Source organism: Danio rerio, chromosome 7, assembly GCF_049306965.1.
Source record: "Danio rerio strain Tuebingen ecotype United States chromosome 7, GRCz12tu, whole genome shotgun sequence".
Taxonomy (NCBI): Eukaryota; Metazoa; Chordata; class Actinopteri; order Cypriniformes; family Danionidae; genus Danio; species Danio rerio.
In genome coordinates this window covers 31,949,093-31,969,229 of record NC_133182.1, presented here as the reverse complement: position 1 = coordinate 31,969,229, position 20,137 = coordinate 31,949,093, and the positions used below count along the sequence as shown (strand labels likewise).

The 20,137-nt window shown below is 35.3% G+C and overlaps 1 protein-coding gene across 2 annotated transcripts; it reads left to right on the top strand.

The window, feature by feature from the left end:
* Positions 1–245: 245 nt before the first annotated feature.
* lin7c (lin-7 homolog C (C. elegans)) lies at positions 246–19,613 on the top strand (the record flags this gene model as incomplete). Of its 2 annotated transcripts, NM_001004672.2 has the most annotated exon segments (6): positions 297–400; positions 1,226–1,344; positions 10,139–10,210; positions 13,785–13,994; positions 15,914–16,993; positions 18,781–19,613. In NM_001004672.2, coding segments are annotated over 5 exon segments (606 nt in total). In that variant the 3' UTR covers positions 16,082–16,993; positions 18,781–19,613.
* Positions 19,614–20,137: the final 524 nt, after the last annotated feature.

Sequence of the window (20,137 nt, the reverse complement as noted above, 5' to 3'; positions counted from 1 at the left end):
AGTAAAACAGCCCTATTACACGTGTCTACTATCTGAATTGTAATAATTTATGCAGTCAAACTCGATGTCCTAAACAAAATACCAAGTCGAACAGTCCATATTTGCTTTAAATATATTGTTTAATGTTAAAATTATATATAATATATTCCAATTTCATTGAGAAAATCATAATAAAGTCAGTTTGTTATGGTATGCAAAGTGTCTGCGCGGAAGCAACGCAGGAATGACGCTCTTGACGCTCATCCGTAATCTCGGTGCATTAGCCACAACGCTTAAGCTCAGCAAGCTAACAGCAACAAACACAGCCGCCGAGTCGCAACTCTGGAGCTTTCACCAAACGCAAACTCAACAACCAGGGCTATAATGGCCTCTTTAGGAGAACCTGTACGTCTGGAAAGAGGTAAGCCGCGCACCGAGACACTTTCTGCCGTACGTGAAGCAGGATGTTGTGTAAATCACGCTTTTTGTTCTCCCGCTGTCACTTCGTGAGGATGGATTAGTGCTCGACAGAGAGCTAGCATCAATTCACCGTTCGAGATCATACACGTTTTTCTATAAACTAAACTACGTTCACAAAACGTATAAAATGTGCAATACGGACATTTATATGTCGTTAAAGCGGTGAGTTTACGTTCAACGAAAGGAAAACACGAGGGTAGCTGTCAAAAGCGTTAATCTTTTGTGAGCTCTGTTAGCATGGGCACTTCAGGTCAGAGATCAGTGCATCTGAGTATTTCTAGGGGTTAGTAAAGTCTTTCAGTGACGTCCTAATAGTCAGCAACTTATTTTGAGTTTAACTGAAGCTTTAATACACAGTAGAGTTAACTTAGGCTAGTAGATCAGCTAAAACTCTGATTTATGACCGTCTGTTTTTATCTTAATATTTACATGTATCTGTATAAATCAAGAAGAAACCGGTAAGTAGCATTATAATAGTAAATAATTTCATTCTTAAGTTATTTAGTTTTTATTTACAAACATTATTTCTTTTGGGTAGCGTTAAATTATATACTAGTAACGTTACATACAATATATGGCGCAATATTAATAACAACAACAACAACAATAATATTTGTCATAAAGAAAGGATTTGCTAAAATGTTATCTGCGGTCCGTGTTGTTGTTTTATTTATCAGGGAAAGCTGTTTAGCCACAGACAACATCTCCAGATGGCATGATGCAAATGATTATCCATGGTCTTGGTCTTACATATGTTATTCTACAGACATATCTCGTGCCATTGAGCTGCTGGACAAGCTCCAGAGAACAGGGGAAGTGCCACCCCAGAAGCTGCAAGCCCTTCAGAGGGTTTTGCAGAGCGAGTTCTGCAAGGCCGTAAGGGAGGTAAGTGTTCCAACATCACATTCATGCTTTCAAGTTAAATTTAAACGTCTTCTTACAATTTTGAGGGATGTAAACAATAACAACGGTCCTGACATATTTCCGTTTTTTAATTTATTAAAATTTATTTAAATTTCCAAAGATTCTAAGAGTCCAAGATGTTCCACATATTGATAAATAGTGTTACGATAGCTGTTATAACATCAAGTTATGAATAAATTGTCTCGTTACAGGTATAAAATAGTTTGATAACAAGCAGAAAATGTTCATTGGCCAATGACATTACCACATTGAAATGGTCTATAAAATTTCTAGGTTTGAAAACTGGGGATTGTTTTGCATTGGTTACCTTTTTAATGCTACGAATTAACCTTAACAAATCTGTTACAGAATACAGATTCTAATGCTTCAAACTTCATATTACATTAAGCACATTTTCGCTTTTAAGTACGATACTTAAGTAGAGATCTCTCCTTACCCCAGAGAATAAATTATGTCTGCTGCATATAATCCCTTAAACATGTCTCTTATAGCCTCTTATAGGTGTGAACATGTAATGGTCAGAAGCAGATACAGTATATACAAAATCATTGATAAAACATAAACAAATTGGTAAGAAAAATGACAAACAATGCAATTTGTATGCAAATGATGGAGTAGGAATTCAACATGTATAAGTAAAGAAAAAGTTAGAAGTGCATATTTGATGCATAAGAAGATAAAATCCCCACTATAAATCCATTACTTCTTTACTAAAAGGAAATAGGCATATACATTACTGTTTATTGCAGTAAGTATATTACAAGAAGTTATATTATTAAATATTCATGTTAAAATATATATTTATGTAATATTTCCAGACAGGTTTTAGTGAACTTTCAATATTGTCAAAAACACAGAACTTTTAGTTTTTGTTTGTAAAAAGGCCTAAATGCATGCAAGGTCATTCAAATCTTTTTACACATCTCCAACAAACACTTGCAATCGGTTCATGAGATCGGCCAGATCAGAGAGTACCGATTGAGTTATTAAATGCGTTTAATGGCCGATACCGATCTCTGGCTGATCAATCGGAGTATCCCTATAAATAATGTTTATAATGAATGCCTCTAACTATTCTTACATATTTATTTATGTAATGAGCATGTTATAATGTAATAAAAAATTTTGTTTTAAAATTTAGATTTAGGGTTATCGGCAGTCTATTTTACATCGTTCCTGAATTTAATTTGAAAATGGGTCTGATATTCCAGTGTAACTAACCAGACATCAGCATAAAATATATTTATAGCATCTAAATAGGTTATTACAGGTGAGTCTTTAGAAAGCACCATCTATTAGCTTAGAGTGGCTTATGCTTATAAAAGAAAAGTTGTGCATAAAGCCCTATGGATATTTGTCTGCGTTTTATGCAAATGACTAACTCTGGGCATGCAGCTGCTGTTTTTAAAGTACAACCAATTCATTAACATCATAAAAAGGATAACAAATTGATGCCCAAATAAAGTTTTGGTAAGAACTTCTCTTATTTGTATTCTGCTAAGGCGTTATTGGTGAATGAGATCCGCTGTGTGATGCTGAGGGGGAAAAAAAAGTAAGGTGTGATGAATGTGCCAAAGACTGACAGGTTAATAATACAAAAAATTGAGCAGGCGGATGTTGTTTCATCCTCACAAGCTCCTCTCTCTTTTTTTTTGCCCAAGTACTCAGCTCATTTATGCAAGCGGTCGTTATGACTGAAATTGCTCTCATCGCTAATGCTTATGACAAAGTGCTCATTAGTGTAGTACATGCGTAGTTATTGTTGTGCAGAAGGACTGGATACTAGATATTGATTCTGATGTCCACAAATAGCATCAATCCATTTGTCTGTTTCAGACTGGGCATAAAACTAGTGTTCTGCTGCCCATGTAGTGAATCTAAGACTGTTGGCACTTGACTGGTCTCCTCCCTGCTGCTTGGTCATCTGTCGTGCTCACTGAAGACTCTGAACTCTTTGCACAAGTGATGCTCGCTGCAGAGTTGCTGTTCTTTGCTTTGCTTGAGTGCCTGTAATAAAGCAGATTTCTGATGGAAAGATTAGGTTCGATAAAGCTTTTGTTAAAAGCTGAAATGTGGTCTCAGCACTCATCTTAAATGCATGTCCATTTATAAACTTTATATTCATCTTTCAACATAGGGCTGGGCGATTTGGCCTAAAATCTCGATTAATTGAACATTTTAACTCGATTACTATTAATGAACGATTACTTTATTTTATTTTTTTGCCCTTATAGTTCATGGACAAGGTTTGGACAGTAAATATACTCCCATATAACAAGTGAGAGATTTTTTGAATGAAGGGTGCATTACTTAATTTTAAAATAATTGAAGGAAACACACTCTATCTACTATATATGATCATTTATTAACATCAAAGTTGAATTACTGAAATTAAAACACACATTGCCTAAAACAGTCATGTTTTTTTGGATAAAAAGTAAAAAAGTGAAAATAAAAAACTTACACTTTTGGAGTTAAAATGAGTTATTTTAAATGTTTTTCATATTAAAGGTAGAAAATAAGCTGTATCGCTTCTAAATAAAATAATAAATGGGGGGTGGGGGGGGGGGTGGGGGGTTGGGTTTGGACGGCATGATGGATGATGTGATGGCAGCCACAGAACAACGGCGCTAGTGCACTCACCACACACCAGCTATAGGTGGAATGGAGAGACAGTGATACAACCTATTCGGTGGATGGGGATGATTGGGAGGCCATGATCATAAGGGCCGATTGAGGGACTAATGACCACAGAGAGTCAGGACCTCAGTTTAAGGTCTCATTCGAAAGACGGCACCCACTGACAGTGTAATGTCCCCTTTAATTTTACTGGGGCATTAGGACTCACACAGACTGCAAGTTGAACGCTCCCTGCTGGCCTCTCTTACACCAATTCTAACAGAAACCTAGTTTTCCCATGTGGTCTCCCATCCAGCTACTGGCTTGGCTCAGCGAGTAACCGGTCTTGGGCTGCAGGGTGATATGGCTGTGGCAATATCACCCGCAGTATGACCATGCTATGGCTTGTGACTGATAAATATTATATAATAGAGTTTAATTTGTATGAAAACAGGCAAAAATTAAATGTTTTTGTTTTAAAATGTGGTTTAAGGCATAACAACGTTATGTTCATTTTGAAAAATTCTGATGTAAATATAAAAATAATAATATTAACTTCTGCCGTTTTAGGAATTGGCTTTGTGATTGTAAAATGATGTAAAAGATGTAAGATCAAAATAAATAAAAACAAATAGCTATACTTCAGCTCTACATTAGTGAGTACGTTTACATTGACACCAATACTCCGATTTTATTTTGGTTAAATATAAGACATAAGACAATATAATTAAGCATATAATCTTAAGAATATAAGAGTATAAGACAATACTAAGAGTCTACCATGTAAACAGCAATTTTTAATTGCCTTAATCCGACTAAAGTCATAATTGATCAAAACAGAAATTGAATTAAGAGGTGGAGTATGCAGATTTTATTTGCTGTACAGATGACTAATTAACCTTAATCAATCTATTTCCATTGTAAAGGATTTTTGCCACGTTTTGCGACAGAGTAGTCTATACACAAAGCTATTTGACATTATTCTCTGCACCTACTGTGTCAATGAAGGACCACACACACCTGCATCGTTTTTGTTCCATATGGCATGCTGTATTAAATTCCATTAAAGCAACACTCTTCCTGCAGTTCTTTCTCTCATCCAATATCTTGTTTGTCACTGGGGCATGCATGAAATTTTCCTGAATGAAAGTGAAAGTGCCAAACTGTAGTTAACGTTGACAAATTAATAATGAAACACCTAATATTACATGAAACTATGGAGCAAATATGGATAGTGCGGTGACGCAATGACTTTAATTGAACCATGTGCTATAACAAGTAGAACGGATCATGAAAAGAACGTAGAAAAAGCAACTCATGTAATCACCTTAATCATATTATTGTCATATTCAGATTAAGGCAAATAATTCAACTACTAATGTCCATGTAAAGTAGTCAGTGTTTCTCAACCACGTTCCCGGAGAACCACCAGTTCTGCACATTTTCCATGACTACTTAACCAAACAAACCTGATTCAGATCATCAGCTCATTAACATAGACTGAAAAACCTGTAATGTTGTGACAGACGAAGGTGACATCCAAAACATGCAGTGCTAGTGGTTCTCCAGGAACATGGTTAAGAAACACTGCACTGCACATTTAAAAGTGTTTGGGTCAGTAAGATTTTTCTTTTTGTCTGTGTGTGTGTGTTTTTTAAGAAGACTTTTAATCCTCTCCATTTCTGAAATATTGTAAGATATTACAGTTTTAAAATATTTTTTTTTCCAATAATATGATTTAAAATATAGTTAAATATTGGAAGACAAAGCTGAATTTTCATTTGTCTGTGATTTTTCAGGAATTACTCTAATATATTAACTTGTTCCTGAAGTTACATTTCTTGTATTTATCTATGGTGGAAGATTTTTGTTTCCTTGAAAACTATATATATATATATATATATATATATATATATATATATATATATATATATATATATATATATATATATATATATATATATATATATAACAGGTGTGAACCTATACTGGTCTCACGGTTCGGTTACGATTATCATGCCTTCGATTCGGTTCAATTCTATATCTTGGTGCATTGACGATGCTTTCCAATACAGTGTTATATTTTGGGGGGAGGCTATAACAAGCTGTCTGTATAAACACACAGTACCAAACTGTCTCTCATTCAAACACATACACAAACATAGACAGCACCAAAGAAACAAACAAACACACACACACGCCCGGGGGCTATTCCAGAAAGCAGGTTATGTGACATACACAGGTAAGTTTGAGAGTAAGTAGGTGGATAACCTCAACTTTTGTTCCAAAATCGGAGGTAACTTCTGGGTATGTTAAGTAGCCATAGCAACTTACTCTCTGAAGATAACCTGCTCCGGAGCAGGTTATGTTCAGAGAGTAAGTTGCTATGTTCCAGAGTTTGTCTGTTTCAGAGAGTTTACTGAGCATTGCGTGCTCTTTTGATGAGAATATTTATGGATGTGGACACACAGATACAAGTTTTTTCGTTGTGAGAGGGTTATAAGTGCATAGTTTTTTTCATAATGTTAATGTATTTAACAAACCTTTTTGAAATCAAATGTGACAAACCGCGGGTCTGCGCTTACCATAAAAAACATTCAGTGCAGCTCTTTGTATTCGCGTCAGGGCATTTTAGGCAACTGTACAATGTGGCAGTAGGACCACCTGTACAGTATGCCTGGCACTGAACTGTTTTTTAAACTTTTGTACAGTTCCTTGGTCATAAATCACTGCGTATCATTACACAGATGATTCAGAGCACGGCAATAGCGTAGTGGACAGTGCGTCGATAAAGAACAATGGAGCGAGTTTGAATCTCACTTACAGATCTTGTGTTTTTTCTCTTCTTCTGCACCCTCACATTTTCTGTATAATATTATAAGTGGCAGCTTTGTCTTTTGTAGGAAAATATATCTTTAATTTAAGATGTAGGACGTCGTTCTTATATAAACATTCACGCACACACACTTACATTTTTTTTCAGGGTTTCTAAATGCTATTGTGTGCATTAATTGCAGCCGATTTTAAAGCTCCATCAGTCACTAAAGGACACTGATAATATAAAATTTGTCCAAAGTATAAGTGTGCAGGTACAACTTAATTTTCTATCCTTAATCTTTTGGTGTTTCAACTATTAAACTCATTACTGCTTCCACTTACCAGCTCATCACACACCCCACCTCATCACTATGTTGAGGCTAAATGGCTGATTTTCAGGAAGTAGTGATTCAAGTGTATAACACAAATATAGTTTAAAAAAAAACTATAAAGCAAATGTTGCTCAACACAATGTTTATTTTTATTATATTATAAAATAGAATCATTACTGGGCACTACATTGTTACTTGCTGGAGGACAAAAGATACCCTTTTCTGCCTTATACGATGACACCCTACCTGCAGCCTGACCCAGAGGAAATCTCAGTGACCCAAGCAGACAAAACAGATGGAAGAGTGCTAAAAAAATATAATTAGTCAAAAAACTATGTTTAATCAAATAGTTTGGTCTGTTCATTTCTTCATTTCCTGAAATAAAATGAATGATTTTGTACACTGCTTTATACACACACCTTTCAACGTGTAACATATTTTTCATATACATTTCTCACCTTAAGTTGATGCTTATGTGACTTTATCTTTGAAGATGGACCTTATACAGCTACTTTAGAATTTAAATATGTAGATAAAAGATTTTGTGATCCAAGAGTAATATTCAAATATGGAAAAGTGCAGAAAATTCTTACACTGCTTGTTAGTTGAGGCAGAAGGAACTTCGTCTGCATGCAAAATAAAAAGAACCTAAAGCTATCTGACAACAATCACTTACAACAGTGACAGAGTGTGTGGTTTAAGTCAAAAACTCAACCACTGAAAAGCCTTTATTATAGGACACAGCAGTTAGACAGGCCTCTTTCTATTAGCTGCATGACAGAAAGAATATTCTAGAGTGTTAAATAAAGAGCTCCAGTAATTAAATATTACCTTTTATGATAATGTTTCTGTGTTTAATGACTTTGGACAGAGTTCTAGCTCCAGAAAGATTACAATTTCTATAAGCCTTATTAGTCAATACACATATTGTGGCCTTAAGAAATTAATGGCAAGAAAAATAAATGCATGAATGGTTACACAACATACTAAAAAAGAATGTTAAAGAGTAGTTTAATTTATCATTACAATAAAATGGAGGGTGGCATGTGTAATTTAATGAACTAATAAATTTTCTTATTATTTATTTTTTATTTTCTTATCTATTTCTTATTCTATATTTCTTTCCTTCGTTGAAGCAGATGTGTAATCTCTGTGTTTAAAACCTCCAGCTCTGCCTCTGTAAAGTGCGTTGCCCTTTTTTTCTCACCGTGACTTTCTATGGTGACTCGTGAATTCGGCGATCTACTGAAAATGCCTTCAGGTGTGTGCCGTGCACGCGCATTAACCCGCGGTTATCTTCAGGAGGTTGATTTAACTAACTCTTGTCACCTGTTTTGGAACCAACATACTCGCGGTAAGCAGGTTTTGGGTAAATCAACCGAGAGTTTAGGTTTTAGCAGATGGTAAGTTAACCCAGCTTTCTGGAATACCCCCCAGCACGCACGCACACACTTAAGCCCTCGCAACAGGGAGAGCTCGCGCTGAGCGGAGCAGAAAAAAAAAAAAAAAAAAGAAGCACTTTTTCGACGGTCCCTTGCTGAGAGCTCCTCTCAGCGCGAGCTCTCCCGGCTAAACAAATATTGCGAGGGCTTAAACGGAGCAGTGGTCGTAATATCGAGCAGAAAAAATAAAAAGACAGCTGTGAAACATAACCAGCTTTGTCTTTTTGTAGGAAACACACTTTAGATCTTTTTAGGGTAAGAGGTTTTTGAGTTAATGCCGTCTATAACTGAATGTGTGTCAGAAATTTTGAAAACAAAACCAACTGAACCGCGTTCCTTTCTGGCGCCCCCCTGGATATACAGCACCCTTAGCATTTGCCTATGGTGCCTATGCCACAGGCTGGCCCTGAGTTGGCTGAGTGTTGTAAATACTCGCGCTCACCTCCCTCGCGACAGAGCGCACAGGAGATAAATGACATCAGTACATAATAACCGGTTATGATTATTACTGAACCGATACCTTATTGTCCGCGTCTGCATCGCGGTGCACCGAAGAAACAATTAATTTGGACACCCCTAATATATATATATATATATATATATATATATATATATATATATATATATATATATATATATATATATATATATATATATATATTTAAATGGTACATTACATTATTTTAGCTTTTGATTAATTTAATGAATGTTTGCGTAACTGATCTTTAATGGCTGATACTAATAAATTAACATGATCTTTAAAACTGACTAATTAGTACCAAGTATTTAAGATAAATGAAACATTTTAATATTATAGTCACTTTCATTGTTCAGTTGCACAAATCTAGTTTCATAAAATAGATTTTAGGCCCTTTTACACTCTTTACAACCATTTTGCATGTGTTGAGGCTCCAAGGTCACCTGTGACGTTTCTCCTGAAAAGCTTGTTTTTCAGTTGCATGTGATGGTGCTTGAGTAAAGTGCTGTATTTTTTTTTTTTTTTTTTTGATGGATGCGTAAAGTGCTTTATTAGTAACTCAAGAGCAGTGTCTCTTAACCATTTACATTTCACTCTGAATATTTGCTTGATTCTTAGATAAACGCACATGTCTCTTGGTTTAACACTGAGGCTTGTGTGTGGACGTATAATGATGGCCCTGAATGCAAGATGGAATAGCGGTGTGCTAAACATGTGCTAAAGCATCAAGAGCGAGCCATGTGAAGAGATTGATTTGATACTGTATTCTCCTAATGGTGCGGCTTTCCAGTCAAAGATTATGGTCTAGGACACAATTTCTCCGTTAATGGTGGCTGTCCATTGAAGATCTGATACAGACTAATGTGACGGACTTAAACGGCTTTTTAAGGTTGAATTACGATTCACAAGTAATTTAGTTTGTAGCTAAACTGAGATGGATCTGGGAAACTGCCTAAGGTTCTGGAAATCTGGTTTAAATTGTATGTCCGTGTTTGTTTGCCTGGATAGGTTTACAAAACAAGACCACAGAGTTTGTATTCATACTGCGTTTGTGTGCTTTCTGTCAGGTATACGAGCATGTGTACGAGACGGTGGACATAAACAGCAGCCCTGAGGTGAGGGCGAACGCAACAGCAAAGGTAAGTCAGGTAGACAACTCTATTCCTTCTCAGAGCTTAAAAATGTACTTTTGTTATTACTTTGTAACATTGGTGCGTGCAAGTTTAGTTTAAATGTAGAGAACTACAATTGAAGACATTTGTGTGTATTGTGTTTGTCTCAACATGGGTTTAAATTTAGTCAACGTGAGCTCTTCTTTGTAGATGGTGTGGGCCAGAAGTCCTTAGTGGTGCATTTGTTTGTTTTTATACATGACACAAGATCGTATAACTCTTACTAGGGCTGCACAGTATATCGTTTCAGCATTGATATCACAATGTGATCATTCGTATGCTCACAATGTGACTATTACGAATGATCACTATGTGATCATTCGTAATAGTCACATTGTGAGCATACGCAATATTGAGTCTGGATTATAATTCATTGATTGCATGTGTTTTTGATGCCTGTGATTGTATAATGACATTAAAGGCATTTAGAAATTGTATCATTTGTTACTATAACAATGATTAATTTTATTTAATTACTTTCATCATTAAGTTACTGTACTTGAATACCGGTAGACTCGGAAAACGATAAAACACTTTATTTCACTTTTATCTTTTTCTTGATTGTATTTATAGATTATTGTGCTTGAAAATACTCACAACACATGCAAATACAGAAATGCACTGCAAATAGCACAACAAAAATGTGTCGGGGGACCCCAAAAAGTTTAAAGCTCTATTAGATTTTATGAAGAGGCATTTTGAATGCAGAATCATCCCAATCAAACATTATAAATTCTTTCAAAATAGAGATATTCAAGTTATCTGTTGAAATTGTATTCATACCGCAATATTTATGGCAAAATAAAATATTGCAATGCTAGATTTTTCCAATATGATGCAGCCATAACTCTTATTTTAAACAAATTGCATCTCTGGCGTTGAAATTTGACAGTGCATTTTGAAATTAAAGATGCTATAAACTTTACGTGTACACTGTAGTGATGTGTTATTAGATTGTATCATTTCAAAAATGAAAGTAAAACAGTATTGTCTGACTTTATCTTTGGAAAAATTGGGAAAGTCAGTTTTTTTGATGTTGAAAATTCAACTCTACAGTTTAACAAAGTGACTTTATTCAAAATGTTAATACGTTTTAAATGATATCTCTGCATTGGTGGTGTTGTATATTATGATAAAAAAAGTCTTGTAATATGCTGCTAGTAGATTTTCTGTTATTTTACAGACTTATTTCTCTATATATTATTTCTTATGCGTCATAACGTTTCAAACTGCTTAAATGTCAATAAAAGTCACTTTGTTAAACTATAAAGTTGAATTTTCAACTTCAAAAGTTGACAGAGCAGAGATCAAGGCCAATAGGCAATTCACAAGCATACAATAAAGGGAAAAAGCTTGTGAATCACAAAATACTGAAACTGTTAATTAACATATTTTTTACAGTGTACTGTAGATTCCTTGGTTACTGGTACATTAGGAATGCTGCGCTTAGAAAAATGTTATGGCTCTGTACAAAGAAAAATACTTTTTGCCAACCAAGGTTATTGTAGTTTTGGAGTTTTTATTTCAGTACTATATTTAAAGTTGCTTTAAATGTAGTTTTAGTTTGGTTCATTAATGGTTTTGTTAGTTTTAGTTTTTATTTTCAGAACATATTTCTATTTAGTTTTTATATATTTAGTTTAAATTTTACTTTTTTTTCCATTTAAAAGAAAACTTTCAGTGTTGACCAGAGCAAAATTTGTGTTTGCACAGCTTTAAATCATGTGCAAATCTCATAGAAATAAATTTTAAATAATTTTATAAACTTCCAGTGTTTGCGTGGGTTTCCCCCATAGTTCAAAGACATACGGTACAGGTGAATTGAAAAAGGTAAATTGGCCATATTGTATGTGAATGGATGTGTGTATTCGTGTTTCCCAGTGTTGTGTTGCAGCTGGAAGGGCATCCGCTGCATAAAACATGCTGGATAAGTTGCTGGTTCATTCCGCTGTGGCGAAGCCTGATTAATAAAGGGACTAAGCCAAAAAAAAAATGAAATGATGAACTGTATAAACAAATATTGAAGCCAAAACCACACAAATACAGTTTAAATAAGTAAATGTAAAAATTATGCTTTTTAAATGTCATACAAGTAGATAAACATGCCTAATTTACATTTTTTTGGAAAATAAGGAAAATATTATGTATTACTGTTTCAATCTTAATTTTAGTTTTTGCTTACTAAAATAACCTTGCTTCTGACCGTTAGTTTCAGTTAGGGATACATATTAACATTTATCAGTGTTTAGAATAGGGGTGCCCAAACTCGGTCCTGGAGGGCTGATGTCTTGCAAAGTTTAGCTCCAACCCCAATCAGACAATCCTGGCCTAGCTAATCAAACTCTTACTAGGCTTTCTGGAAACATCCGTGCAGGATTGTTGATGCAATTTGGAGCTAAGATCTGTAGGACACCTGGCCTCCAGGACTGAGTCTGGGCACCCCTGAGTTTTTGCTTTCTCCCAGTATTTCAAATATTGTGAAGAGCATTCCTGGTGCAATGTTTTGTCTTCTAGCATGTCCGTTCTTAGCATTAATGACAAGCAGTGCATCTTTACTGGCAACCCTTCACATACAGCAGCTACTGTTAATGGAAAATAGTGAGAAGTTTATTACTAGTAAAGAATTATATTTCAACCACTCTCTCTTTTAACTGTAAGCTTTCTTTTTCTGCTGGTGGATACACATCATTGCCATCACAAAGTCCAGAAGTTACATTGAGTCTCGCCAAAAAAAATGATCTCTCTATGTTCTTTTCATCTTTTCTCTTGAGCTCTTTACATTTTTTTTATTTAACCCTGTTACATGATAATATTAATAAATTAGATTTAATAATGTAAAGATGATGTTTAAATGATTATGTAATGTTAGATAAAACTGCATCAGCGCGCAGCAGGCGTATACTCCACTGTAATTAGTGAAGAACAAAAACTAAACAAGGTTCCGCCACAGCAATTACACAGATACACTCAAATATGTATTGAGGTTGTGCAGATGAAATTTCTTAAGTATTTGCCATCAAAGATGCCATCTTTCTTCACTAGAATTAAATTCTGTGAACCATTTTAGCTTGTACCTTAACAGACAGGGAAGTCAATCTGATTATCTGATTGGCTTAGCTTGATTGTAATGCCTTCTTTTGCACAAGACTGATGGCCTAAATTACATCAGCAACTTATTTGAGGGAGGTTGTTATTTTCTCCTTTTATTTAGAAGACATATGTATTCTTTTTTAATGTCTGTTCACCAAACCAGCTTGCAGTATAAACAGTTATAAGCTGTTGTTAGAAATCAAAATGATTTTTTTCTTGTTATTCCTATTATTGTGAACCAGAAAAAGACGCTTTACTGTGACCTGATTCTTCAGAATCCAATTTAATATGATTTCATGCTGTCAATAAAGTTGAAATCCTAAATTTAGCTTTATGTTTTAAGGAGCTGTGACACATTTATATATAACAAATATAGTGTGTTTTGGTATGTCTATCCCTTGCAGAAGTAGTTTTTTTGTTATCCATAAGTGGTTGATTTCTTTTTCTACAGGCTACAGTGGCTGCGTTTGCAGCTAGTGAGGGCCATTCTCACCCACGTGTGGTGGAGCTCCCAAAAACAGAGGAGGGACTGGGGTTCAACATAATGGGTGGGAAGGAACAAAACTCTCCCATCTACATCTCCCGCATCATTCCTGGAGGCATCGCTGATCGACACGGTGGCCTGAAGAGAGGAGACCAGCTGCTATCTGTGAATGGAGTGGTATGTACACAACAGATCAAAATGCTTGACATTAACTTTTTATCTGAATTCACAGGTGCAGAATACACTTATTTATTTAATTACAGATTAATAAATTCTGTACTGCACTTCCTCATTTTGCTTTTTTTGTTTGAGAAAAAAATTGAGAAAATTTAAAACAAATTGAGAATTAAAAATAATTATTGTAAAAAGGGAATTTACATAAACCGGATTGGTGTGATATAAGTTAGACTAAATTATGTGAAATTTTTTTTTTTTCAAGAAAATACTTTACACCTTATTATGTTACACATAGCTGTCTAAATACCATTTTTATACGCTCCTAAGGAATTTAACATAAACAACATTTACACACAATGAAAATGGATTTGGTTCTCTTCACTTCTTAACAAACCCTTTAAATATAACAGTATTCAGAACAGAAAAGAGCAAATGCCTATAAAATAAAGAAGTTGTGGTGGCATTCACTATGTAAAATGTTTGACTGGTTGACCTTTTTATTCATCAAAACAAAATGCTCATTTAAATAAATGGTGTCAGAAATGTAATTTAAACAAAGTTATTGGTCAACCTTTATTTTCGATGATGGTCCTATTGAGTGTTAGTAGATTGTCTGCTTCATATGTTGATATTGCTCCTTCAACAGACATTTAACTTACTATGTGAAACTTTGCAAGTACATGTCACCTTACACTAACCCTACCCCCAACCTAACAGTTTGCTTCTAATCTAATGAGAATCAGTTGGCATGCATAGATATATACATTAGATGTCACCTACCCTGTTGTTGTCTATTAGAAGGAATGGGTCAATTGAGCCGCCATTTTAGTACAGGGTAGCGCTCCTTTTAAATAAATGTGGGACCAAGCTGCTATGGAGGACTGTGGCCATCCAGAGCCAGAGAATTACACACATACACAAATATCTATGGTCGGGAGTTTTCCCGGAGGTCAGTATGCAATTTTCTTTTTTAAATTATGAAAATTATAATTTTACATCACTTTTCTATATTGATGGATCAGTGATCGCACAGGCATTTCTGACAAAAAGCTTGTGTTTGTTTGTATGGAAATGTACTATCCATACTCCCTGTTAAATTTGATCAAATCCGTGTCCTGAAACACACCTCCTCACCTGCTTTCACTTTTCATACTGACGGAGGGGGAGATTCATTTGTGAATGAACGACTCCTTCACTTAACGGACAATAATACAAGTTTCCAGCATCTCGTTTTCATATATCTTTTGCATTGTTTGCTGATTTTATTCAACAAAAGTTGCATAAGCCGAGTGTTAGGTGTGAGTTGCTGCTGCTTTGCCTTTTGGTGAATGCAGTAAGAGACAGTATTATTATCAATAACGCTACCCGTTTAGCACAAAAGTTCATAATATACCAAAACGTAAAAAAACCTGAATCTTACCTATGAAATGTTCTGCCTTTGTGCTTTGTTTTCTTTGTTTTGTTACTACACCCGTAGACAGCGCTAAAGTCCCGCATCTTCACGTAGTAACACTGTCTTGACTAGTGCGGTTGAATGACACTTGTCCTGGGAGCACTACAAATATGGCGGCGCTATTGACGCATGCTCGGGGTCCCTATGCGATAACTAGTGTATATATCTATGGTTGGCTTGTAGTTGCTATGTAATTTAAATTCAACCAACAGACCATCAAAATAAAGTTTGACCAAGGGATAAAGTGAATAAATAAAGTGAAAGCTATACAAATCGAAATGTGGACACTTTGCACCCACTCAGATTGACGTAAACTGCATTATGTAAACTGCTTTAAAATACAAGTCACAGCACGTTTCAGATTATTAAAAAAAACTGAACTCATTTATAAGTTATGTCACACCAATATAGGCATTTAAAAAATAAAAATGTTGATCCAATAGAAAAAGAACTCCTTGTCTTTCAGAGTGTAGAAGGAGAGCACCACGAGAAAGCTGTGGAGCTGTTGAAGGCTGCTCAGGGCACAGTGAAACTGGTGGTACGGTACACCCCTAAAGTCCTGGAAGAGATGGAGTCGCGCTTTGAGAAGTTGAGGTCTGCCAAACGCCGGCAACAGAACAACTTCCCCAAGTAGGGGTCTCATCTGTGCCCCCCCCCCCCAAACTCTCTCTTTCTGTCTTTTTCTATTTGTCTGTATATCTTCTGCCATCTGTCTTCTTTGTCCACGCTCTCTCACCCCCTTTCTCCAGCCAGGGATTAGCCACATGTTTGGCTCTCCTTTTTGTGAAATTTTCTAAATCCTCACCTCCTCAACGGTTTTTTAACAGTGTTTTCACACGCCTCTTTCTCATAGCATGAACACTACGAAACGGGCTCTGGATGTTTTCACGTAGACATCACATACGTGCACTGTAATGGTGCGTTACTAAGAATGTACTGTCATTTGGGATGTTGATTTGTTAGATATGCAAGGGGACCATTGCAATGTTCAACTCCTGAGGTGATCTGAATGAAAATGTCTAAAAAAGTGCCTCAAGAGCTTTTAAAAAAAAATAATTGCAGCTGCAGCCTTCAGTGTGTCCCATCGTAGGCTGTGTTTTATGGTCCATGCACAAAACGAGTAAACACTAGCTCAACCGAAATGTAATTGAGTGCAAACGTTTAACAGAAATTCGAAAGAATGGTGTATAATTAAGAAAAGGGGTTATGATATACTCATTTCCAGTCAACTTTTCTCACTCTTTCACTAAGATAGAAGGAAAAGTTAACTAGAAATACATAACGTACGTGTTTGGAGAGATAGATAAATGGCAAATCGGTGATATGAGCATCTTTTCAGAACTGCTGTTTGCTTCAAACACAAGGAAATGCTGAAACAAACAGTGTAGCTGTTAAAAACTGACACTGTTTCTTTTTTTTTTTTTTTTTTTACATTTAATGAATTTACAGATGAAAAACACTGTGATCTACAGTAATTGGTGTATCAGCTCTGTGGAGTAAACAAATCAGCTTTTGTCAACAAGAATAGAGAAGAATGAGGCAGTCGGCTGTGTGTTTAGATTCATTTGGAGGCATAAAGCATGTTACATACGGTCACGATTACGCCATTTCAACAGTCTGCTTTTGATTGAAAATACGTGAATGGAATGTTTATAAATCGTTGAACCGGAAAGCAGTTCTGAGGAGATGCTTGTGGCGCTGTTTGGGTGTTGGATAAACAGAAAAATGAATGAAAATGTAACATTTTTGTAGCTTATACCCCTTAAAACACAGAAACGGAATGAAGCAGTCACTAGCTCTTCGTCAAGCACGCGTCTAGTTTTTAATTTGTAGAAGTAAAGCGTTTTTATTTTAAACACTTCAGCAGACACACTAAGTTAAGATTGTAGGGGAGGTTAGTTTCATTAGTTCTGAATGATAATGTGGCACTTGCCTTTCAGCTCTGGGTCCATATGATTCACCCAGTTTTTGCTGATTATTGTATAAACCTGCATCGTCATGGTTCAGAATCAATTTTCTTAAACGGTTATATTAGTGCATCACGAGGTAGCAGCTCAGCGTATTGCTAGCAAAACAGCAATGAATGCATAAATGAATGTCACACATATTCATTCTATGAGACATGTCTAAATTAAGCTCGAGTGATTTTTATTTTTTTTTATAAATTGGTGCTGTCATTTTGTTTTAAACCTGATCAGTCATTTGTTTTCCCCCCTGAAAAGTCAGCAATTCGTTCACCCGTATCAGTGTCTAGAATTTATGGGGAAAGTGATACAGATCTGGAGATGCTCAGCAGTAGTTTTTATCAGGTTTTCTCCCGATACACCCCTATGTTTAATACTTAAAGTGATCCTTTACACAAAAATGACAAATTGGTTAATTTAGTCACCTCTTCAGGCCATCCAAGATGTTGGTAACAATGTTAAAAAGATTGATAATGAAAATCCACTTATTTGTTCACCCTCTATTTGTTTCTTCTGTTAAATACAAAAAAAGATAAATAATTCAACCTAAAACAAAAAGTGCTCAGGAGTAGCTTAAATAATGTGTTCTCTTTGGTATCAGAATAACCAGCAAAAATTAGTCCAAGGCCTTCAGAAAAATGTGGAAAAAATGTTTAAAAGCCTTTATTAATTTAACAGTCATGTCAGTAATGGCTTTTTAATATTTTTTTTCTACATTTTTTAAATGCCTTGGACAAAAAAAGATAGAAGATACTTGGAAGAATGTGACTTCCAAGGTATGTAATTTATTTCTTACTATGAATGTGAATGACTTCCAGAATAATTTTGTTCAACAAAAGAAAGCAACTCAAATGAATTTGAAACTACTTGAGGTTTCAGTAAATGCTGAGTAGATTTTCGTTATTGGGTGAACTATTTCTTTAAAGATGATTTCTAGCTAAAACTGTGGTCATTGGACATTCCAAAAATGCATGTCAACTTCTATTAGCAATTTAAGAGATGAGCAAAGAAATGATTCAGGCTAAACATAACTAAAACCTCTTGCTCCTGAAAAAACATTGATGTCTTATGAAAGGAATTGATCAGATTGTGCAAGAAACAGGATGTTATTTACCACATTAATACTGTTAATTCACAGCCTTGGCAAGTGGTTTTGTTTCAGACCTTCATTTTTGATCAGGAATCTTGTTTTACCTGTATGTTTTTTGACTTGCAGTGTCAGTATGGATTGAAATGCATTTTACAAATAAATGGACCACAGTTTTATCTATAAACCTTGTCTAATTTACTACTGAACATCTTGGATGAGGTGAGTAAATTACCTGCAAAATTTCAGTTTTCTTAAACTATCCCTTTAGCGTATTTGAAGGATTTAAGTGAAATGATTGTTGAATTCAGATTACTTTAACACTGCGTCTCTTTGTACTAATTTTCATGTTTCAAAAATGTAACACAATGTATTTTTAACATCAAATGCAGGTATTTTCAGTGTCTGACAAGCTTGGGGGAAAAAAAAACCTGTCTATTTTTCTCAGTCTCTCATAAAATATTTAACGTGTCTAATTATAGAGGCCCATGACTCACCCCGAGCTGCGAGATGCGTAGGTGTTTCGGGGGTGAGAGATAAAAGGGAGGTCTGATGTCTTGCATGAAGGAATCATTTGTGTTATTGACAAAAAAAAAGCAGCATCAAGAATCAAACGATCCCTTTTCTTTCTGTGGTGCTCAGGTTGCTTCTTTCTACAATAACGTGAATTTTAAAAGCATTATGTATCACAAGAGCAATAATAAGACATGATCAGTTTCTCGCCATCATCATCAGGATACTCATTTCCCATTGATACTCAGATTTATCCACAGGGGGGGCTGATTAACTATTTTTATAACCGTTTTCTTTTGATATTTTACCCCTTTTTGATAAAAAAAATCTATTCTTTTTTTTAATTGTTACTATTGGCCAGGAATGCTTCATTTGATTTCTTAACCACCTTTTTGTTTTCCTGTGATTCAAGTAAAAAGACCAAACTTGCATCCTTTCTGGGAGCTCTTTCAGTGTAGTTTTGACTGTTTTTAACAACCTGTTGTTTTATTGTATTATTTCTGTCCTGTTGTATTGTTACATTTTAACATGGATGTATAAAGGCTGATCAAAGTGATTTTGTTTGAGCATACAGAGTTTAAATATACTGTGGGTTTAAATCATTTTTGTGTCTTGGCTTTTTTCTTTACGTGCGTGAGTGTGAGGAACGTTTCATAGCTTCTAGTGAGAGAGTTAATGTTATTAACCAGACTAGTACACATTTGCCTGAACACTAGAGGGCGCTGCAGGACTACTCAGTCATAACTTGAAGTCGTCGTCTCATTTAAAGAGCTGAAATACTTCGTCAGAAAGGTAAATATCAGCAATTTTATTGTTTCAAAAATTTATGTGAAACCCAATTAACAAAAATCGTCGAATTTATAAACAACACACTATCCACATACTTCATTTTTGTGTGGTAATGGGATGGCACTCGGTCACAGACTAGTAAACACACTGTCAAGGGATTTGTCAGCTCAATTTAGCTTCTTGTCAGCGTTGTCATCGACTGTGTTTCGTCTGTCTCGGGTTGCATCTTTAAGACGGAAGCGAGCGTCACTGACACTGAAAGCCTTAGCGATTAATAACATGTAATATAAAAACAATCCCCCTTCTGACAAGGTGTGGAGAGTTTGAACCGTGTTAA